The 24,127-nt window shown below is 35.8% G+C and overlaps 1 protein-coding gene across 2 annotated transcripts in view; it reads right to left on the minus strand.

Annotated features, from left to right (window-relative positions):
- LOC113119396 (nuclear anchorage protein 1) overlaps window positions 1-24,127 on the minus strand; it is a 42,153-nt gene that overhangs the window by 3,957 nt on the left and 14,069 nt on the right. The window contains exons 5-6 of one of the 2 annotated variants that reach the window (XM_026288851.1): window positions 18,985-24,036; window positions 1-12,618 (exon numbers count right to left, since the gene is read on the minus strand). In XM_026288851.1, coding sequence (XP_026144636.1) covers window positions 1-12,618; window positions 18,985-24,036 — 17,670 coding nt within the window. Of the gene's footprint in view, window positions 24,037-24,127 lie in introns of both variants that reach the window. The other variant, XM_026288850.1, reaches the window with a different exon arrangement.

Below are 24,127 nucleotides of genomic sequence, written 5' to 3' on the forward strand. Positions count from 1 at the left end.
AGTGACACTCTCAATGTCTTCCTTTTCCTTTTGTAGATGAGCTTCCATTTCCTTCAGTGTTTCTCTCTCCTTCTTTATTTCCTCCTTCATGCATTTGATTCGTTCGCTTTCTTTTTGCAGCTCTGTCTTACTTTCAGCTAGAATACAATTTTCATCATTTATCTTTTGTTTTTCAAGGTCAAGTTCTTCTCTCTGGAGTTTAATATAACGTCTCTGATCTTCTACTTTGTCCATTAACTTCTGAACTATTTCTTTGTCATTTTCAATTTGAACCTTTTCTAGATCAATCTCTTGTATTTTTTGGTCAAGTGCTGATCTCTCTAGTTTGATTTCTTCTTTCATGTCTTCCATTTGCTTTCTTTCTGTCATCATGTCAGATCTTATCTTTTGCAGGTCTTTTCTTTCCCATTCAATCATCTTGCTGTCATCATCCATTTTCTTCTGCTCGTGATCTATTTTAGTTTTCTCTCTTTCTAGTTCGCTCTTTATCTGATCAAGTTCTTCTCTCACTATGTTTTCTTGTATTCTCATTTCATCTTCTTTCTCTTGTTCTTTCTTAATATGTTCTTGCAGTGTGTTCAACTCCTGCATTTTTAGGCTCATGTCTTGATGTTCCTGCTCAGCTTTAGTTTTCAGCTCCAGGATCTTGACTTTGGTTTCTTCTAGACCTTTTCTTTCTTCTTCCATTTCATTTTGTTCTGTTAGATATTCTTCCTTCTGTTTGCTGACCTGAGCATCAAATGCATCAATTCTCTGTTGTAACTGTGTCCATTTGTGGTTTATTTCTTCTCTTTCTTGTTCTAAAAGGTCTCCGCTTTTCTTCAACTCTTGTTTTTGTTCAATTATTTCTGTATTCATTTTTTCCAGATCCTCTTGCTTTCTCTGTATTTCTTCAGTGACACTCTCAATGTCTTCCTTTTCCTTTTGTAGATGAGCTTCCATTTCCTTCAGTGTTTCTCTCTCCTTCTTTATTTCCTCCTCCATCCATTTGATTTGTTCGCTTTCTTTTTGCAGCTCTGTCTTACTTTCAGCTAGAATACAATTTTCATCAGTGATCTTTTGTTTTTCAAGGTCAAGTTCTTCTCTCTGGAGTTTAATATAACGTCTCTGATCTTCTACTTTATTCATTAACTTCTGAACTATTTCTTTGTCATTTTCAATTTGAATCTTTTCTAGATCAATCTCTTGTATTTTGTGGTCAAGTGCTGATCTCTCTAGTTTGATTTCTTCTCTCATGTCTTCCATTTGCTTTCTTTCTGTCATCATGTCAGACCTCATCTTTTGCAAGTCTTTTCTTTCCTGTTCAATCATCTTACTGCCATCACTCATTTTCTTCTGCTCATGTTCCATTTCAGTTTCCTTTCTTTCCAGTTCCTTCTTCTTCTGAAGCTCAGCAGTCTCTTGTTCAATCAGTTGTCTCTCTGTGCTGACCATCTGCTTCATTTCTTCCATTTGCTCTTTTTCTTTGTTTAGTTTACTCTTCATATCCTGTAGTTTCTCCTCCAATTTTGTTGCATCATGGAGCTTTTCATCAAGTTTTGCCCTCTCGTTTTCTAGTTCATTCCTTACCTTTCCTAGATTTTTCAGTTCCACATCATAAGCCTTCATGGCAGCACTCACTTCTTGCCTTTGTTGATTGATTTTGGCTTGTTCATCTTCTAATTGATCCTTCTTCATGACCAAAGCATGTATTGAAGATTCAACATCACCTCTCTGTCTCTGTAGTTCACTTATAGAGAGCTCCAGCTCTTGCTTCTCTTGCCTTAAATTGTCCATTTCTTTTCCAATATATTCTTGTTTCCTCAGTATTTCCATACTGATCTTTTCAAGTGCATCTTTCTTTTTCTCTATTTCTTCAACAATCCAACTTTTCTCTTCCAACTCATGTTTCTGCTTCTCCAGTATCTGCTCTCTCCTCTTAACTTCAAAAGTAATGCCTTCCAGTTCAGCTCTTTTCTTTTCATGCAGGGTTTTCATTTCTTCCATGGTTTGCCATAGGTTTTGTATGTCTCTGTTGAGCTGTTCCAGATCACTCTTGTTTCTTAAGAGTTCCTCAGTGACCATTTCCAGTTCTTCCTTTTTCTTTCTTGTGTCCTTAAACTCTTCCATTATTTCTTTAGCTATTTCTACCTTAACCAGCTCTCTTTTGGTCTCCAAATCCTCCTTTTCTCTATTTATCTCATCCTTCAGCTGCTCCAGTTCTTCTCTTTCTTTCTGCAGCATTTCTCTCATGTTCTCTTCCACCTGTTGCTTTTCTGCAAGTTCTGGTCTCATCTTCTCCAATTCATTCTTGTCTCTTCTAGTGGTTTCTATCTCTTTTCTAAGGTATCCAAGATTTTCCTGTATTTGTCCAATATCTTGAATGAGTCTCTGGATCTCAGCCTTGAAGTTTTCCTTTACATCTCTCACCACCTCACTTTTCTCCATCCTGCTCTCCATGTCAACTTTTAGATTTCTCACCATTTCCCTGATTTTCACAACCTCTAAAATTAGTCTTTTGATGTCAGCATTGGTACTTTCCTCATCTTCTAGATTCACAGTTTTCTCCACCAATAGCTCAAAATCCTCTTTTGCACTTTGAACATCATTCCTGAGTGTTTCCAGCTCCTGCCGCTCTCTGTTGATCTCCTCTCTTGCCTTTGCTATCTCAGTCTTAATTTTTTCCACCTCATCCCTCTTTCTCATGACTTGTTTCATCTTCTGTTCCAGATCTTTCTTTTCTAGGACTATTTCAGACCTTAAGACTTCCAGTTCTCCCTTCTCATGCATCATTTTCTGAATCCTTTTTTCTAGTATTTCTCTCTGGCTCTGTATATCCTTCAGCACCACCTCTCTCGTGTCCTTTTCATGTTGTAACATCTCAGACCTCATATTTTCTAGCTCATCCATCTGGTGTTTTAAGTCTGCTTTAGTTTTCTGTAGTTCTACCTGCTGTTGATCCAGCTCAGCCTTCAACTCTGTCAGTTTGTCTATTTGTCTGTTAATTTCATCTGTCTGACTCTCACTCTCACTCTCTTCTTGCTGGTCGTCCATGCTTAAAGATTCAATTTTTTTCCTTAATTCCTCTGAATCTCTCCTCATTTCTTTCTTTTTTCTGTAAGGTTTAACTGTTTGTACTGTACTTTCTCTGGTTGTTTCTTCTAGAAGGTTTTTGAGAATTTCATATTGCTTCTTCATTTCAACATTTTCTTTGTTCAGCAGTTCATTTTCATTGTGTAATTTCTGTTTGTCCAATGCCATTTCTCGTTTTTGTCTCTCCAAATCAGATCTGTTTCGCTCAAGATCACTTCGCTCTTTGCTCAGCAAGTCTTTGGTACTCTCAATTTGCTGCTTCTCATTTTCTATCTCTTTGTTCTGTTGCTCATAGGTTTCCTTCATGCTATATTTCATAGCTTCGACTTCCAGCCTCATGTCCTCTAGTTCAAATCTTTCATTTCTAGCAGACTTGACTTCATCTTTCATTCTTCCGAGAACCTCTCTGACATGCTCAATTTCCTGGATCAGTCTCTGCATGTAAGCACTCATTTCTTGCCTTTCCTCTGAATCTGCTTGAATATTAACATCTCTCTGCATGCTTCTTTCCAGGTCATGTTTTGATCTCCAGGCCATTTCGCTAGCCTTTTCAGCCTCTTGAATAAGCCTTTGTATCTTGGTGTTTATTTGTTCTTTCTCTTCCAGATCTCCACCTCTTTCTTCAATATGAGATTGTAGTTCCTCTCCAGCTCTGTGTTTCTCAGCTTTCATTCGCTCCATGTCATCACGCTCTATACTTAACATAACTCTGTCCATTTCAAGTTTCTCATTTGCACTTTCAATATCAGCTCTCATTTTCTCCAGATCATCGCTCTTTCTCACTACTTGTCTCATCTTGTGATCAAGATCTTTCCTCTTGCTATCAGTTTCATCCTGAAGAATCTTCAGTTCTTTCATCTCACGTTTAGTCTTTTGCATCTTGTCCTCTAATTCCTCTTTCTGTTTGAGTATTTCAGCTCTCATACCAAATAGTTCCTCTATGTCTGATTGTCTTTTAGTTTCAAACTCTTCTTTTTGGATTAAAATATTTGATTTGATCTCCTCATATTTCTCCATTTCTTTTTTGGCCTCTCTCAACATTTCATCATTTGCTATTCTTTCTTTTGCTAACTCAGCTTTCATTTGCTCTAGTTGAACTCTTTCATCTTGAATATCCTGTTTCTGAACTTTTATCTCCTCTAATTCTTTATGTAGATTTAATTTAATTTGTTCCATATCTTCTATGTCTTGTTTCAGTTGCATTCTGCTTTTCTCAGTCAATTCCTTTTCATCCAAAAGCTCTTTCCTCAGTTGTTCCACATATTCAGTGTCTTTCTTTAGTGTCTCCATCAGCTGACGCTGATCTAACAGTTCACCTCTTTCTATCTCCAGGTCATGTTTTTGCTTTAAGATTTCCACACTCATCTTATCAAGAATATCTCGCTCTTTCTGCAGGTCTGCACATTTGATTTCACTCTCCTTGGATTGTCTTTTAAAATGTTCTTTGGTTTTTTCCAGATCCATCTTGTCTACAGCAATGGCTTGTTTTTGTCTATCTATGTCAGCTTGTATTTCATCCAGGGTGTCATTTTTCATTTTGACCCCCTTTGCAAATTGATGTCTCTCTTTTTCTAACTCTTCTGCAGCCCTCTGCCTTTCTTTATGAACTTCTAGCTTCAACTTCTCAATATACTCTCTCTCCTTTTCCAGCTCATCTTGTTCAGATTTAAAAGCTTGTTTCTCATTTTGGAGGTTTTCCAAGTCTCTAGCCAACTCAGCTCTTTTTTGCTCCAGATTCTCAAAATCAGCCTTTTGTTTCATTATGTTGCTTTTCATGTCATCCATTTCTTTTTGTTTATTTTGAAGTTCTGTTATCAATTGTTCTAGTTCGTTTTCTTTGTGTTGTAATTTTTCCTTCCCATCTTCAATTTGAGCTATTTGTCTTAAGTTATTTGTATTCATTTGCTTCATAATGTCTTTATCTCTCTGTAAGTCAGTTCTTTGGTGTTTTAGTTCTTCCATGGCTTGGTTAATCTCTGCTTTGGTTTTCTCCAGCTCAGATCTTTCTTCTTGAAGCAAGTCTTTGGCAGACTGTATTTCCTGTCTTTGCTTCTCTATCTCATCTATGAGCTCTTTCCCCTGTTGGTAGTCCGCTGGAATACCACTTATGTCCAATTGCTTTTTAAATTTGGCTGCCATCTCTTCTGCCCTCCATCTTTCATCGGTCTTCTCAGTTAGTTTCTCCAAGTCTTCAGCTTGTTTTTGAAGGTCAGTTTTCATCCTTTCTAGTTCCTCCTTCTCATTTTGAAAGGTGTATTTCTCAACTCTTAGATTCTTTAATTCTTTCTCCACATCCATTTTTCGCCTCTCGATAAGATCCAAATTTTTGGTCAAGAGATCTCTGTCTTTTTCAACCTGATCCTTTTCCTCCAGTAATTCTAGTCTCAGTTGTTCACAGGTTTTCTTTTCTTCCTCTAGACTGACCATCTCTCTCTCTATATTTCTCTTCTGTGACATCATTTCCACTCTTTCTCTTTCTATGACGGTCATTTCTGTCTTTGTGAATTCCATAAGATCATCAACCTCTCGCTGTAATAGATCAATATCAGTTTGTCTCTGGTCCAGTTGACTCATTTCCATCATAATTGTGTTTTTCATTTCATCCATTTCATCTTGTTGTTGTAAAATGGTTTCCTGCAGCTTTGCAAGTTCACTTTCTCTCCGAGAAAGACTATCGTTCGCTTTTTGAATAGTCTCCACTTGTTTTGTGATGTTCACCCTCATTTCTTCAAGAGTGTCCCTCTCTGTCTTCATTTCTTGTATTGTCATATCATTATTTTCTTGCTGTTCTGCAAGAAGTTTGTTGGCTTTAGTAATTTCTGTTTTGATTTTCTCTAAATCAGTCTTCTCCATTTCAAATTCAGTTGCTTGCTTTTGTTGATTACATTTTTGAACATTAATCTCATCATTAAGGCTTTCAAGATTTCTTATCTGTTCCTGAAGTTGAGCTGACATTTCTTCTAGCTTCTGTCTTTCATTTTGCATGTCTTGCTTTTCCTTTTCGATGCGTTCAGCTTGCCTTTTCAGTTCAGCTCTCAACTGTTCCAGTTTGTTCTTTTCATCTTCAATAAACTTCTTCTCTAACATCATCTCCTGTTTATGAGGTATTTCCTCAGCTTCAGGTAAGTCTAACTTTTGGCTCTCAACATCTGTTTCTAATGCAGCTTTTAAGTCCATTTCCAGCATCTGCTCCATCAAGACCCTCTTTCCATCTTTATCTGACATTTCTTTGTCTGATAAAGATTTGACTAGATCCACGTCACTCTGTTGAAGAACAATTTCAGCCTCTGACTTCTCAAGCAGACTCTCTTCTGTTAAGCCAAACCTCAGGTGATCAATATCTTCTTGTTTTCTTTCAATTTCTGCCCGCATTCCTTTAAGATCTTCCTTTTCTATTCGCAACTCTTGCTTTTCATCTTCAAGTGCCATTCTTTCTCTTGTTATTTTCTCACTCATCTGTTCAAGCATGTTTCTCTCTTGATGCATCTCTGCCAGTGTGACCTCAATGTTTGTTTTTTGTTCAGAAAGCTCTTCCATGGTTTGAGACATCTCAGCTTTGTTTTTCTCTAGGTCAGACCATTCCCTTCTAATCAAGTCTTTGCCTCTCTCAATTGCTTCTTGTTCCCTTTGTATTTCAGTATAGGATTCATCCAGAATATCTCTCTTCTTTTTAATTTCATCAATGAGATCACTGATTTCTTTCCTCTCTTTGTGGAGTTGAGCTGTCATTTCATCCAGCTTTTGTCTTTCATGTTGTGTTTGTAGTTGGATATTCTCAATCTCTTCTGTCTCTCTTTGCAGGTCAGTTTTAATCTGTTTTATTACTTCCTTCTCATTCTCTAAAGCTTCTCTATCATGTTTCAGACTCTCTGAGTCTCTGTCTACATTAACTAGTTTTTGTTGCAGATCTTCCATGTCTCTCTTCAGCAGTTTTCTATCATTTTCCAACATTTCCTGTTTGATCATTACCTCATTCATCTGAATCTCAACATCTTCAGACTTCTTTCTCAGCTCAGTCATCATGTCCTCTTTTTCTCTGATCACTGCAGCTCTTACACTTTCAATGTTGTTATTTTCCTTTTTCATTTCACTTTGTTGTTTATAAATCTCTGCTTGTAGTTGATCTAGCTCATCTTGTCTGAGTCTTATTTTCTCTTTCTCATTTTCAATATGATCATTTTCTTTGGAGATGTTCAATCTCATTTGTTCAAGACTGTGTTTCTCTTTTTGTAGATCTGCCATTAAAGACTCATTTGCAGTTTTCATTTCATCCAGAATCTCATGTTTTCTCTTTGTATCTTCAGCAAGATTAGCAATAACTTCTTTCTCCTTCTGAAGTTCTTTGGCCATCTTTTTCACAGTCTGTTGCTCATTTTGTGTTTCTTCTTTGAGCTTTCTGATATCATCAGCTTCTCTTTGCAGATCAATCTTCATCTGTTTTAACTTGTTCTTCTCATCTTCAAACACTTGTCTCTGAAGTGTCATAATCTTTAGGTCTTCAGTCAGATATTCTCTTCTTTGGTCTACTTCATCTCTTTCTTTCTTCAATTGCTGTTTCTGTTCTTCAATATCTTGTTGTGTTTGTAGTTTGATCTTCTCAATCTTTTCTGTCTCTCTTTGTAGGTCAGTTTTGATCTGTTTTATTAACTCCTTCTCATTCTCCAAAGCTTCTCTATCATGTTTCAGACTCTCTGAGTCTCTGTCTACATTAACTAGTTTTTGTTGCAGATCTTCCATGTCTCTCTTCAGCAGTTTTCTATCATTTTCCAACATTTCCTGTTTGATCATTACCTCATTCATCTGAATCTCAACATCTTCAGACTTCTTTCTCAGCTCAGTCATCATGTCCTGTTTTTCTCTGATCACTGCAGCTCTTTCACTTTCAATGTTGTTCTTTCCCTTTATAATTTCATTTTGTCGTTTATAAATCTCTGCTTGTAGTTGATCTAGCTCATCTTGTCTGAGTCTTGTTTTCTCTTTCTCATTTTCAATATCATCAGTTTGCTTAGAGATGTTCAATCTCATTTGCTCAAGTTTGTTTTTCTCTCTTTGTAGATCTGCCATTAAAGACTCATTTTCAGTTTTCATTTCATCCAGAATCTCATGTTTTCTCTTTGTATCTTCAGCAAGATTAACAATAACTTCTTTCTCCTTCTGAAGTTCTTTGGCCATCTTTTTCACACTCTGTTCCTCATTTTGTGTTTCTTCTTTGAGCTTTCTGATATCATCAGCTTCTCTTTGCAGATCAATCTTCATCTGTTCTAACTTGTTCTTCTCATCTTCAAACACTTGTTTCTGAAGTGTCATCATCTTTAAGTCTTCCGTCAGATATTCTCTGCTTTGGTCTACATCATCTTTTTCTTTCTTCAATTGCTGTTTCTGTTCTTCAATCTCGTGTTTATCTTTATCTAGTTGGCTTCTCTCATTCCTCATTTTTTCCATAATGTCACTCACTTCTCCCTGTAGTTTGTCTAGCTCAGATTGTCTCAGATCAAGCTGACTTTTGTCTTTTATTATAATGTTTCTGTCATTGTCTAGTTTTCTCTGCATATTCTGAATTTCAATTTTCACTTGCTCAAGCTCATGTTGTTTTTGTCTCAGTTGTTCCTCTTGATTTTTTATATCATGTATTTGTCTTGTGATGGTCTCATTCATCTCCTTTAGGGTGTCTCTCTCTTTCTGTGTCTCTGCCAGGATTAATTCTTTCTTTTCTGCTTGCTCAGCAAATTGCTTTTCAAGATCCTCTTTGATTTTAGCAAGTTCATGTTTGGTTTTCTCAAGTTCATGTTTTTCCTTCTCAAGCTGGTCTCTATCAGATTGAATGGCTTTAGATTTCAGTTCAATTTCTGTATTAATTTCATCCAAGACCATGTCTTTTCTTTTTGTCTCCTCAATGAGATTGTCGATTTCTTCTCTCTCTTTCTGGAGTTGAGCTGTTATTTCCTCCAGTTTTTGTATCTCATCTTGTGTGTGTAGTTTGATCTTGTCAATCTCTTCTGTCTCTCTTTGTAGGTCAGTTTTGATCTGTTTTATTAACTCTTTCTCATTCTCCAAAGCTTCTCTATCATGTTTCAGACTCTCTGAGTCTCTGTCTACATTAACTAGTTTTTGTTGCAGATCTTCCATGTCTCTCTTCAGCAGCTTTCTATCATTTTCCAACATTTCCTGTTTGATCATTACCTCATTCATCTGAATCTCAACATCTTCAGACTTTTTTCTCAGCTCAGTCATCATGTCCTCTTTTTCCCTGATCACTGCAGCTCTTTCACTTTCAATGTTGTTCTTTCCCTTTATAATTTCATTTTGTTGTTTATAAATCTCTGCTTGTAGTTGATCTAGCTCATCTTGTCTGAGTCTTATTTTTTCTTTCTCATTTTCAATATCATCATTTTCTTTGGAGATGTTCAATCTCATTTGCTCAAGTTTGTTTTTCTCTCTTTGTAGATTTGCCATTAAAGACTCATTTTCAGTTTTCATTTCATCCAGAATCTCATGTTTTCTCTTTGTATCTTCAGCAATATTAGCAATAACTTCTTTCTCCTTCTGAAGTTCTTTGGCCATCTTTTTCACACTCTGTTCCTCATTTTGTGTTTCTTCTTTGAGCTTTCTGATATCATCAGCTTCTCTTTGCAGATCAATCTTCATCTGTTCTAACTTGTTCTTCTCATCTTCAAACACTTGTTTCTGAATTGTCATCATATTTAGGTCTTCATTCAGACCTTCCCTGCTTTTGTCTACATAATCTCTTTCTTTCTTCAATTGCTGTTTCCGTTCTTCAATGTCATGTTTATCTTTATCTAGTTGTCTTTTTTCATTCCTAATTTTTTCCATAATGTCAGTCACTTCTCCCTGTTGTTTATCTACCTCACATTGTCTCAAATCAAGCTGACTTTTGTCTTTTATTATAATGTTTCTGTCATTGTCTAGTTCCTGTTTCTGATTTTGAATTTCAGTTTTCAGTTTTTGAAGTTCATGTTGTTTTTGTCTCATTTGTTCCTCTTGATTTTTCGTAACGTGTGTTTGTCTTGTGATGGTCTCCTTCATCTTCTCTAGACTCTCTCTATCTTTCCGTATCTCTTCTAGTGTGATTCCTTGCTTTTCTCTTTCTTTTTCAATATCCTCCTTTGCGATAGCAAGTTCCCTTTTGATTTTCTCAAGTTCATGTTTTTCCTTCTCAATGATATCTCTATCAGATTGAATTTCTTTAATTTTCACTTGAATTTCTTTGTTCATTTCATCCAAGACTGTGCCTTTTCCTTTGGTCTCCTCAGTAAGATCATTAATTTCTTTCCTCTCTTTCTTGAGTTGAGCTGTCATTTCATCCAGCTTTTGTCTTTCATTTTGTGTTTGTAGTTTGATCTTCTCAATCTTTTCTGTCTCTCTTTGTAGGTCAGTTTTGATCTGTTTTATTAATTCCTTCTCATTCTCCAAAGCTTCTCTATCATGTTTCAGACTCTCTGAGTCTCTGTCTACATTAACTAGTTTTTGTTGCAGATCTTCCATGTCTCTCTTCAGCAGTTTTCTATCATTTTCCAACATTTCCTGTTTGGTCATTACCTCGTTCATCTGAATCTCAACATCTTCAGACTTCTTTCTCAGCTCAGTCATCATGTCTTGTTTTTCTCTGATCACTGCAGCTCTTACACTTTCAATGTTGTTATTTTCCTTTTTCATTTCATTTTGTTGTCTATTAATCTCTGTTTGTAGTTGATCTAGCTCATCTTTTCTGAGTCTTATTCTCTCTCTCTCATTTTCAATATCATCAGTTTCTTTGGAAATGTTTAATCTCATTTGCTCAAGGCTGTGTTTCTCTTTTTGTAGATCTGCCATTAAAGACTCATTTGCAGTTTTCATTTCATCCAGAACCTCATGTTTTCTCTTTGTATCTTCAGCAAGATTAGCAATAACTTCTTTCTCCTTCTGAAGTTCTTTGGCCATCTTTTTCACACTCTGTTCCTCATTTTGTGTTTCTTCTTTGAGCTTTCTGATATCATCAGCTTCTCTTTGCAGATCAATCTTCATCTGTTCTAACTTGTTCTTCTCATCTTCAAACACTTGTTTCTGAAGTGTCATCATCTTTAAGTCTTCAGCCAGATATTCTCTGCTTTGGTCTACATCATCTTTTTCTTTCTTCAATTGCTGTTTCTGTTCTTCAATCTCATGTTCATCTTTATCTAGTTGGCTTCTCTCATCCCTCATTTTTTCCATAATGTCACTCACTTCTCCCTGTAGTTTATCTAGCTCAGATTGTCTCAGATCAAGCTGACTTTTGTCTTTTATTATAATGTTTCTGTCATTGTCTAGTTCTCTCTGCATATTCTGAATTTCAATTTTCACTTGCTCAAGCTCATGTTGTTTTTGTCTCAGTTGTTCCTCTTGATTTTTTATATCATGTACTTGTCTTGTGATGGTCTCATTCATCTCCTTTAGGGTGTCTCTCTCTTTCTGTGTCTCTGCCAGGATTAATTCTTTCTTTTCTGCTTGCTCAGCAAATTGCTTTTGAAGATCCTCTTTGATTTTAGCAAGTTCATGTTTGGTTTTCTCAAGTTCATGTTTTTCCTTCTCAAGCTGGTCTCTATCAGATTGAATGGCTTTAGATTTCAGTTCAATTTCTGTATTAATTTCATCCAAGACCATGTTTTTTCTTTTTGTCTCCTCAATGAGATTGTCGATTTCTTCTCTCTCTTTTTGGAGTTGAGCTGTTATTTCCTCCAGTTTTTGCATCTCATCTTGTGTGTGTAGTTTGATCTTGTCAATCTCTTCTGTCTCTCTTTGTAGGTCAGTTTTGATCTGTTTTATTAACTCTTTCTCATTCTCCAAAGCTTCTCTATCATGTTTCAGACTCTCTGAGTCTCTGTCTACATTAACTAGTTTTTGTTGCAGATCTTCCATGTCTTTCTTCAGCAGTTTTCTATCATTTTCCAACATTTCCTGTTTGATCATTACCTCATCCATCCGAATCTCAACATCTTCAGACTTCTTTCTCAGCTCAGTCATCATGTCCTCTTTTTCTCTGATCACTGCAGCTCTTACACTTTCAATGTTGTTATTTTCCTTTTTCATTTCACTTTGTTGTTTATAAATCTCTGCTTGTAGTTGATCTAGCTCATCTTGTCTGAGTCTTATTTTCTCTTTCTCATTTTCAATATCATCATTTTCTTTGGAGATGTTCAATCCCATTTGCTCAAGTTTGTTTTTCTCTCTTTGTAGATCTGCCATTAAAGACTCAATTTCAGTTTTCATTTCATCCAGAATCTCATGTTTTCTCTTTGTATCTTCAGCAAGATTAACAATAACTTCTTTCTCCTTCTGAAGTTCTTTGGCCATCTTTTTCACACTCTGTTCCTCATTTTGTGTTTCTTCTTTGAGCTTTCTGATATCATCAGCTTCTCTTTGCAGATCAATCTTCATCTGTTTTAACTTGTTCTTCTCATCTTCAAACACTTGTTTCTGAAGTGTCATCATCTTTAGGTCTTCAGTCAGATATTCTCTTCTTTGGTCTACATCATCTCTTTCTTTCTTCAATTGCTGTTTCTGTTCTTCAATCTCTTGTTGTGTTTGTAGTTTGATCTTCTCAATCTCTTCTGTCTCTCTTTGTAGGTCAGTTTTGTTCTGTTTTATTAACTCCTTCTCATTCTCCAAAGCTTCTCTATCATGTTTCAGACTCTCTGAGTCTCTGTCTACATTAACTAGTTTTTGTTGCAGATCTTCCATGTCTCTCTTCAGCAGTTTTCTATCATTTTCCAACATTTCCTGTTTGATCATTACCTCATTCATCTGAATCTCAACATCTTCAGACTTCTTTCTCAGCTCAGTCATCATGTCCTGTTTTTCTCTGATCACTGCAGCTCTTTCACTTTCAATGTTGTTCTTTCCCTTTATAATTTCATTTTGTTGTTTATAAATCTCTGCTTGTAGTTGATCTAGCTCATCTTGTCTGAGTCTTATTTTCTCTTTCTCATTTTCAATATCATCAGTTTGCTTGGAGATGTTCAATCTCATTTGCTCAAGTTTGTTTTTCTCTCTTTGTAGATCTGCCATTAAAGACTCATTTTCAGTTTTCATTTCATCCAGAATCTCATGTTTTCTCTTTGTATCTTCAGCTAGATTAGCAATAACTTCTTTCTCCTTCTGAAGTTCTTTGGCCATCTTTTCCAAACTCTGTTCCTCATTTTGTGTTTCTTCTTTGAGCTTTCTGATATCATCAGCTTCTCTTTGCAGATCAATCTTCATCTGTTCTAACTTGTTCTTCTCATCTTCAAACACTTGTTTCTGAAGTGTCATCATCTTTAAGTCTTCAGTCAGATATTCTCTGCTTTGGTCTACATCATCTCTTTCTTTCTTCAATTGCTGTTTCTGTTCTTCAATCTCGTGTTTATCTTTATCTAGTTGGCTTCTCTCATTCCTCATTTTTTCCATAATGTCACTCAATTCTCCCTGTAGTTTGTCTAGCTCAGATTGTCTCAGATCAAGCTGACTTTTGTCTTTTATTATAATGTTTCTGTCATTGTCTAGTTTTGTCTGCATATTCTGAATTTCAATTTTCACTTGCTCAAGCTCATGTTGTTTTTGTCTCAGTTGTTCCTCTTGATTTTTTATATCATGTATTTGTCTTGTGATGGTCTCATTCATCTCCTTTAGGGTGTCTCTCTCTTTCTGTGTCTCTGCCAGGATTAATTCTTTCTTTTCTGCTTGCTCAGCAAATTGCTTTTCAAGATCCTCTTTGATTTTAGCAAGTTCATGTTTGGTTTTCTCAAGTTCATGTTTTTCCTTCTCAAGCTGGTCTCTATCAGATTGAATGGCTTTAGATTTCAGTTCAATTTCTGTATTAATTTCATCCAAGACCATGTCTTTTCTTTTTGTCTCCTCAATGAGATTGTCGATTTCTTCTCTCTCTTTCTGGAGTTGAGCTGTTATTTCCTCCAGTTTTTGCATCTCATCTTGTGTGTGTAGTTTGATCTTGTCAATCTCTTCTGTCTCTCTTTGTAGGTCAGTTTTGATCTGTTTTATTAACTCCTTCTCATTCTCTAAAGCTTCTCTATCATGTTTCAGACTCTCTGAGTATCTGTCTACATTAACTAGTTTTTGTTGCAGATCTTCCATGTCTCTCTTCAGCAGTTTTCTATCATTTTCCAACATTTCCTGTTTGATCATTACCTCATTCATCTGAATCTCTACATCTTCAGACTTCTTTCTCAGCTCAGTCATCATGTCCTGTTTTTCTCTGATCACTGCAGCTCTTTCACTTTCAATGTTGTTCTTTCCCTTTATAATTAAATTTTGTTGTTTATGAATCTCTGTTTGTAGTTGATCTAGCTCATATTGTCTGAGTCTTATTTTTTCTTTCTCATTTTCAATATCATCAGTTTGCTTGGAGATGTTCAATCTCATTTGCTCAAGTTTGTTTTTCTCTCTTTGTAGATCTGCCATTAAAGACTCATTTGCAGTTTTCATTTCATCCAGAATCTCATGTTTTCTCTTTGTATCTTCAGCAAGATTAACAATAACTTCTTTCTCCTTCTGAAGTTCTTTGGCCATCTTTTCCAAACTCTGTTCCTCATTTTGTGTTTCTTCTTTGAGCTTTCTGATATCATCAGCTTCTCTTTGCAGATCAATCTTCATCTGTTCTAACTTGTTCTTCTCATCTTCAAACACTTGTTTCTGAAGTGTCATCATCTTTAAGTCTTCAGTCAGGTATTCTCTGCTTTGGTCTACATCATCTCTTTCTTTCTTCAATTGCTGTTTTTGTTCTTCAATCTCGTGTTTATCTTTATGTAGTTGGCTTCTCTCATTCCTCATTTTTTCCATAATGTCACTCACTTCTACCTGTAGTTTGTCTAGCTCAGATTGTCTCAGATCAAGCTGACTTTTGTCTTTTATTATAATGTTTCTGTCATTGTCTAATTTTCTCTGCATATTCTGAATTTCAATTTTCACTTGCTCAAGTTCATGTTGTTTTTGTCTCAGTTGTTCCTCTTGATATTTTATATCATGTATTTGTCTTGTGATGGTCTCATTCATCTCCTTTAGGGTGTCTCTCTCTTTCTGTGTCTCTGCCAGGATTAATTCTTTCTTTTCTGCTTGCTCAGCAAATTGCTTTTCAAGATCCTCTTTGATTTTAGCAAGTTCATGTTTGGTTTTCTCAAGTTCATGTTTTTCCTTCTCAAGCTGGTCTCTATCAGATTGAATGACTTTAGATTTCAGTTCAATTTCTGTATTAATTTCATCCAAGACCATGTCTTTTCTTTTTGTCTCCTCAATGAGATTGTCGATTTCTTCTTTCTCTTTCGGGAGTTGAGCTGTTATTTCCTCCAGTTTTTGTATCTCATCTTGTGTGTGTAGTTTGATCTTTTCAATCTCTTCTGTCTCTCTTTGTAGGTCAGTTTTGATCTGTTTTATTAATTCCTTTTCATTCTCCAAAGCTTCTCTATCATGTTTCAGACTCTCTGAGTCTCTGTCTACATTAACTAGTTTTTGTTGCAGATCTTCCATGTCTCTCTTCAGCAGTTTTCTATCATTTTCCAACATTTCCTGTTTGATCATTACCTCATTCATCTGAATCTCAACATCTTCAGACTTTTTTCTCAGCTCAGTCATCATGTCCTGTTTTTCTCTGATCACTGCAGCTCTTTCACTTTCAATGTTGTTCTTTCCCTTTATAATTTCATTTTGTTGTTTATGAATCTCTGTTTGTAGTTGATCTAGCTCATCTTGTCTGAGTCTTATTTTCTCTTTCTCATTTTCAATATCATCAGTTTCTTTGGAGATGTTTAATCTCATTTGCTCAAGGCTGTGTTTCTCTTTTTGTAGATTTGCCATTAAAGACTCATTTTCAGTTTTCATTTCATCCAGAATCTCATGTTTTCTCTTTGTATCTTCAGCAAGATTAGCAATAACTTCTTTCTCCTTCTGAAGTTCTTTGGCCATCTTTTTCACACTCTGTTCCTCATTTTGTGTTTCTTCTTTGAGCTTTCTGATATCATCAGCTTCTCTTTGCAGATCAATCTTCATCTGTTCTAACTTGTTCTTCTCATCTTCAAACACTTGTTTCTGAATTGTCATCATATTTAGGTCTTCATTCAGACCTTCCCTGCTTTTGTCTACATAATCTCTTTCTTTCTTCAATTGCTGTTTCCGTTCTTCAATGTCATGTTTATCTTTATCTAGTTGTCTTTTTTCATTCCTAATTTTTTCCATAATGTCAGTCACTTCTCCCTGTTGTTTATCTACCTCACATTGTCTCAAATCAAGCTGACTTTTGTCTTTTATTATAATGTTTCTGTCATTGTCTAGTTCCTGTTTCTGATTTTGAATTTCAGTTTTCAGTTTTTGAAGTTCATGTTGTTTTTGTCTCATTTGTTCCTCTTGATTTTTCGTAACGTGTGTTTGTCTTGTGATGGTCTCCTTCATCTTCTCTAGACTCTCTCTATCTTTCCGTATCTCTTCTAGTGTGATTCCTTGCTTTTCTCTTTCTTTTTCAATATCCTCCTTTGCGATAGCAAGTTCCCTTTTGATTTTCTCAAGTTCATGTTTTTCCTTCTCAATGATATCTCTATCAGATTGAATTTCTTTAATTTTCACTTGAATTTCTTTGTTCATTTCATCCAAGACTGTGCCTTTTCCTTTGGTCTCCTCAGTAAGATCATTAATTTCTTTCCTCTCTTTCTTGAGTTGAGCTGTCATTTCATCCAGCTTTTGTCTTTCATTTTGTGTTTGTAGTTTGATCTTCTCAATCTTTTCTGTCTCTCTTTGTAGGTCAGTTTTGATCTGTTTTATTACTTCCTTCTCATTCTCCAAAGCTTCTCTATCATGTTTCAGACTCTCTGAGTCTCTGTCTACATTATCTAGTTTTTGTTGCAGATCTTCCATGTCTCTCTTCAGCAGTTTTCTATCATTTTCCAACATTTCCTGTTTGGTCATTACCTCGTTCATCTGAATCTCAACATCTTCAGACTTCTTTCTCAGCTCAGTCATCATGTCTTGTTTTTCTCTGATCACTGCAGCTCTTACACTTTCAATGTTGTTATTTTCCTTTTTCATTTCATTTTGTTGTCTATTAATCTCTGTTTGTAGTTGATCTAGCTCATCTTTTCTGAGTCTTATTCTCTCTCTCTCATTTTCAATATCATCAGTTTCTTTGGAAATGTTTAATCTCATTTGCTCAAGGCTGTGTTTCTCTTTTTGTAGATCTGCCATTAAAGACTCATTTGCAGTTTTCATTTCATCCAGAACCTCATGTTTTCTCTTTGTATCTTCAGCAAGATTAGCAATAACTTCTTTCTCCTTCTGAAGTTCTTTGGCCATCTTTTTCACACTCTGTTCCTCATTTTGTGTTTCTTCTTTGAGCTTTCTGATATCATCAGCTTCTCTTTGCAGATCAATCTTCATCTGTTCTAACTTGTTCTTCTCATCTTCAAACACTTGTTTCTGAAGTGTCATCATCTTTAAGTCTTCAGCCAGATATTCTCTGCTTTGGTCTACATCATCTTTTTCTTTCTTCAATTGCTGTTTCTGTTCTTCAATCTCGTGTTTATCTTTATCTAGTTGGCTTCTCTCATCCCTCATTTTTTCCATAATGTCACTCACTTCTCCCTGTAGTTTATCTAGCTCAGATTGTCTCAGATCAAGCTGACTTTTGTCTTTTATTATAATGTTTCTGTCATTGTCTAGTTCTCTCTGCATATTCTGAATTTCAATTTTCACTTGCTCAAGTTCATGTTGTTTTTGTCTCAGTTGTTCCTCTTGATTTTTTATATCATGTATTTGTCTTGTGATGGTCTCATTCATCTCCTTTAGGGTGTCTCTCTCTTTCTGTGTCTCTGCCAGGATTAATTCTTTCTTTTCTGCTTGCTCAGCAAATTGCTTTTGAAGATCCTCTTTGATTTTAGCAAGTTCATGTTTGGTTTTCTCAAGTTCATGTTTTTCCTTCTCAAGCTGGTCTCTATCAGATTGAATGGCTTTAGATTTCAGTTCAATTTCTGTATTAATTTCATCCAAGACCATGTTTTTTCTTTTTGTCTCCTCAATGAGATTGTCGATTTCTTCTCTCTCTTTTTGGAGTTGAGCTGTTATTTCCTCCAGTTTTTGCATCTCATCTTGTGTGTGTAGTTTGATCTTGTCAATCTCTTCTGTCTCTCTTTGTAGGTCAGTTTTGATCTGTTTTATTAACTCTTTCTCATTCTCCAAAGCTTCTCTATCATGTTTCAGACTCTCTGAGTCTCTGTCTACATTAACTAGTTTTTGTTGCAGATCTTCCATGTCTCTCTTCAGCAGTTTTCTATCATTTTCCAACATTTCCTGTTTGGTCATTACCTCATTCATCTGAATCTCAACATCTTCAGACTTCTTTCTCAGCTCAGTCATCATGTCCTGTTTTTCTCTGATCACTGCAGCTCTTACACTTTCAATGTTGTTATTTTCCTTTTTCATTTCACTTTGTTGTTTATAAATCTCTGCTTGTAGTTGATCTAGCTCATCTTGTCTGAGTCTTATTTTCTCTTTCTCATTTTCAATATCATCATTTTCTTTGGAGATGTTCAATCCCATTTGCTCAAGTTTGTTTTTCTCTCTTTGTAGATCTGCCATTAAAGACTCATTTTCAGTTTTCATTTCATCCAGAATCTCATGTTTTCTCTTTGTATCTTCAGCAAGATTAACAATAACTTCTTTCTCCTTCTGAAGTTCTCTGGCCATCTTTTTCACACTCTGTTCCTCATTTTGTGTTTCTTCTTTGAGCTTTCTGATATCATCAGCTTCTCTTTGCAGATCAATCTTCATCTGTTCTAACTTGTTCTTCTCATCTTCAAACACTTGTTTCTGAAGTGTCATCATTTTTAAGTCTTCAGTCAGATATTCTCTGCTTTGGTCTACATCATCTTTTTCTTTCTTCAATTGCTGTTTCTGTTCTTCAATCTCATGTTTATCTTTATCTAGTTGGCTTCTCTCATTCCTCATTTTTTCCATAATGTCACTCACTTCTCCCTGTAGTTTGTCTAGCTCAGATTGTCTCAGATCAAGCTGACTTTTGTCTTTTATTATAATGTTTCTGTCATTGTCTAGTTCTCTCTGCATATTCTGAATTTCAATTTTCACTTGCTCAAGCTCATGTTGTTTTTGTCTCAGTTGTTCCTCTTGATTTTTCGTAACGTGTGTTTGTCTTGTGATGGTCTCCTTCATCTTCTCTAGACTCTCTCTATCTTTCTGTATCTCTTCTAGTGTGATTCCTTGCTTTTCTCTTTCTTTTTCAATATCCTCCTTTGCGATAGCAAGTTCCCGTTTGATTTTCTCAAGTTCATGTTTTTCCTTCTCAATGATATCTCTATCAGATTGAATTTCTTTAATTTTCACTTGAATTTCTTTGTTCATTTCATCCAAGACTGTGCCTTTTCCTTTGGTCTCCTCAGTAAGATCATTGATTTCTTTCCTCTCTTTCTGGAGTTGAGCTGTCATTTCATCCAGCTTTTGTCTTTCATGTTGTGTTTGTTGTTTGATCTTCTCAATTTCTTCTGTCTCTCTTTTCAGTTCAGTTTTGATCTGTTTTATTAATTCCTTCTCATTCTCTAAAGCTTCTCTATCATGTTTCAGACTCTCTGAATCTCTTTCTACATTAATTCGTTTTTGTCGCAGATCTTCCATGTCTCTCTTCAGCAGTTGTCTATAATTTTCCAACATTTCCTTTTCAGTCAATTCCTCCTTTTTCAGCTCTAGCTTTTCACTTTCCATTTTTAGTTCTTGCCTCAAATTTACCTCCATATGTTGTTTTTGATTCATTAATTCTGCCTTTTCTCTCTCAATATCATCTCTCTCCTTTATAATCTGTTCTTTGGTGTCATCTGTCTCTTTTTTCTCTTTATCTATCTGAGCTTTAATGTCTTTCAGCCCACTCTGCCCTGTTGCAGTCATCATCTTCTGCTCATCTATCACTTTTTGCTCTTTCTGAATCTCCATTTTTAGACGTTGTAGCTCTGTTTGTTTGTATCTTGTTTGTTCGATGTCCTTTTCTAAATCGTCTCTCTGTTGTAATACGTTCATCTTTAACTGCTCAAGAATGTGTTTCTCTCTCTCTATCTCTGCCAGCGTTACCTCATTTTGTCTTTTTTGTGATTCAATTTGGTTTTCGAGATCTTCTTTGGCTCTGGCTATCTCTGCTTTAGTTTTTTCTAGGTCAGACTTGTGCTTTTTAAGAGTGTCTCTATCAGATTCAATTGTTTGTTTTTGTTTTCTTAGATCTTCTTCCTCTGATCTTATCCTGGCAAAGGAAATCTCTATATCTTCCTTCTCTTTTTGGAGTTTGATCGCCACTTCCTCAGCCTTCTGCCTGCCATTTTCTATGTCTTGCCTAAGTTTAGCAATAATTGCCTTTTCTTGTTGGAGCTCATTTTTCATCTTATCAAATTCTTGCTTTTCTTGACCAGTCAATTGTTTCTGGTAGTTTAAGGTCTCAAACTCCTCAGCTAAGATGGTTCTATTTTCTTGTATATCTTCTAGATCTTTATTCAGTATTTGCCTGCTGTTTTCAATAGATTCTTTTTCACGGAGAACTTCTTGTTTCATCAGCTCCACTGTTTCACTTTCCCTCTTCAGTTCTACTGCAATGCCATTCACTCTTTGTCTTTCTTCCATTATATTAGCCCTCTCTTTTTCAAGTCTGTCCATCACATTCTCTAACTCTCTCTTTTGCTTTTCCATTTCAGCCTGTCTTTCATTAAGCTGACTCTTTTCTTTCATGATAACATCCTGAATCTCTTCTATTTCTTTCTGTTGTGCATGAAGTTGTGATGTACGTATTTTCAGGTTATTTTCTTGGTGTCTTAAACTTTCCTTCACTATTTTAATACCATGTTCCTCTTGTGATATGTTTATCTTGATTTGCTCAAGGGAATTTTTCTGCTTCTCCATCTCTGACCGATCAATATCATTTATTTTTCTCTTGTCAGCAAGATCATCTTTTGCTCTAGCTATCTCTCTTATGCTTTTCTCCACTTCGAACTTTTGGTTTTCTAGTATATTTTTTTCAGTCTCAATGTCTTGCTTTTGTTTTTCTAGCTCAAGGCGTATTCTCTCAAGAGCTTCTTTTCTGTCATTTCCCTCATGTTGAATTTGAGCTGCCATGTCTTTTATACTCTGTTTTTCAGCTACCACCTCTTTCTTTATTCTGTCAGTATTGTCAGCCTCTGTCTGAAGGTCAGCTCTCACCTGCTGTATCTCCTTCTCAAATGATTGCCTCTGAAACTGAAATTTTTCAAATTCTTTGTGCAGTTTGGCTTTATTTTTCTCTATGTCTTCCTTGTCCATTTCTAGTGATTTCAAGCAGCTTTCAAATACTTCTTTTTGCTCAGTTAAATATCTCATTTGGAGCTCCACATTTTCATATTTCACCCTCAGTTCTTCTCTCAAATTCTCAATTTCCTGTCTCTCTTTCTCCAGATCTGTCACACCAATATCTCTTGCAACGTACTGTATTTTTTCATGTGCAACTGTCCATTGTTGATCTTGGTCAACTTGCATCTGCTCAACTTGCATCTTTTCCTTTCTTAAACTGCTCTTCAACTCATTTATTTGTTTTTGTTTGTTTTCAATTTCTGCTTCTTTTTGTTTCAGTTCATTTTCTCTCCATCTTAAATTTTCTTTATCACTTTCAACAATGCAGCTCTGATTTGAGATGGTTTCACTCAGCTGGACAAGATTGTCTCTTTCCTTTTCTATCTCTGCCAGTATAATAATGTTCTGTTCTTTTCGCTGAGCGACTTCATCTTTTAGATCTCTGAGCTTAGACTTTTCCTGTTCTAGCACATCTCTCTCAGACTCAACATATCGCTTTTCTTTTTCAACCTCCATGCGCACCTCATCCAGAGCTTTGGACCTCTTTTCAAACTCTTCAACTAGACTATCACTGTATTGTCTTTCTTTTTGAATTTTGGCTTCCATATCTTTTACATTTTGTATGTCATTTTGAACAGCTTGTCTTAAATTTTCAATGACACTGGCTTCTTTTTGCAGATCAGCCTTTATGCTCTTCAATATCTGTAATGATTTCTCCTGCTTTTCTAAATCAGCTTGCATTTTATCCAGGTCCTCTCTCTTTCTTTTTGTCTCTTCTGCAAGGCTCACAATGTCATCTCTCTCTTTCTGAAGTTGCGCAGCAGTGTTTTTAAGTTTCTGTCTTTCAGCTAGTGCATCTTGTCGTAGCTTCTCGGTATCTTCGGCTACTCGTTGCAGCACAGATTCAGTGTGTTGCAACTTGCTTTTCTCTTCTGCTAAACTTTGTCTTTGTAATTTTATCTCCTCTTCCTGACTGCCCAAATTTATTTTCTTCCTCTCCAGATCTTCTTTATCCCTCATTAAATCTATTCTGCAGTCCTCAATAAGTTGTTTCTGATTTAGTACCTCTTTTTTCAAAAGCTCCACAATTTCCAGTTCTCTGTTTAATGCATCTGTCAAGTTGCTTTCCATCTGCTGCTTCTGTTCCATTATAACCATCCTTTCTCTGTCAAGATTGTCTTTTTCATTTTGTGTGAACTGCCTGATGTATTCCGCCTGTTTTAGCTTTTCGGCTATTTCATCTTGGCTTTTCTGAAGTTGACTTTTTTGCATTAGAACTATATTCTGAATATCCTGCATGTCTTTCTGTTGTCTGTTGAGATCAGCCTGCATTTGCTGCAGTTCATTTTCTTTTTGCTTTATTTCCTCCTTCTCATTCTCAAAATCATCTTTTTTGTGTAAAATTAGTTCATTTATTTTCTCAAGAGTGTCTCTCTCCTTTTGGATCTCCTTCAGTGTCAGCTTATTCTCCTCTCTCAGGTTCTCTATATATTCATTTTCTCTGGCTATTTCTGCTTGTATTTGTTGCAGATTACACATTTTCTTTTCTAGTTCCTCCCTCTCTTGTTTAAGCTGCTCTGCCCATTTCTCCATATTCTCTCTTTCTTTCAGCACATCCTGTTTTAACCTTTCGATTTCACTAGACTCTTTTTGCAGCTCATATTTCATGTTCTGTAACATTCCCTTTTCATCCTCTATCCCTTTTCTCTGACCTTCTATGTCTTCTAGTTCTCTAGCAAAAGTGTATTTTAGGTCAGCCTCCATGGTTTGCTTTTGTTTTTCTGTATCCTGTTGGATGTGATTTAGGACATTTCTCACATTTTCTAATTCTGTTCTTATCATGTCTTCTTTTTCTCTGCTTTCTGTTATCTCAGCCTGCAGGTCATCCCATCCTTTCTGTATTTCTAGCTTTGTCTTTTCCAGCTCATATTTTGTTCTTTCTAGCTCCTGTTTTCGTAGCTCTAATTGTAACTCTATGTCTGCTGTGTTTTTTGCTGCAGTTTGCAGTGCGGCTTCTTTGAGCGAAAATTCATCCTTGCTCAGTTTTATTTCTGCCAGTTGTCTCTCAATTGTACTTTTTTGTGCAAGTAATTCTTCTTGGAAATTCTTCAGAGCTTGCCGCTCTTTATCCAGCTCTTCCATAGTCAAGATCATCTGATATTTTCCTGCATCCTTCATCACATCAGTTTGAACTTGTACATCAACTAGTTTAATCTCTGTCAGTCTTGCCTTTTCCAATTCACATTTCTCTCTCTGTAGATTTACTTCCATATTCTCTAGTTCTTGTTTTCTTTGATCTAGCTGCTCCTTCTCTTTCCGTATTATATCTAGACCTCTCTGGTTTTCTTCTCTTTCTGATTGCACCAGTCTTTCCCTGTTTTGTAGACTCACTCGTTTCTTTTCCATCTCTGTTTCCCTCTCTTGTAATTTTTTCATCCTCTCTTCAGCTTCAGTCTTTACCGCTCGTACATCCTCCTTTGTTTTCTCTAGGTCCTGTTTCTCTTTTAAAAATATTTCTTTATATTGTTCCAGTTCTCGTCTTTCTTTATGTATATCACTCACATAGTCTTTCACTTTAATGGCAGCTGGTTCTTCTGTTTTTGCATACTCCTGGCTCTCAGTTGGAATCATGGCTGGTAGAACCTGAAATAAATGGTTCTTGTTTGCATTTGAATCTCTGTCCCAATATTTGTTTTTAGATATACTATGTATGCAGTATACAGTTATTCTGAAC

This window comes from Carassius auratus, chromosome 19, assembly GCF_003368295.1.
Source record: "Carassius auratus strain Wakin chromosome 19, ASM336829v1, whole genome shotgun sequence".
NCBI classification, from domain to species: domain Eukaryota; kingdom Metazoa; phylum Chordata; class Actinopteri; order Cypriniformes; family Cyprinidae; genus Carassius; species Carassius auratus.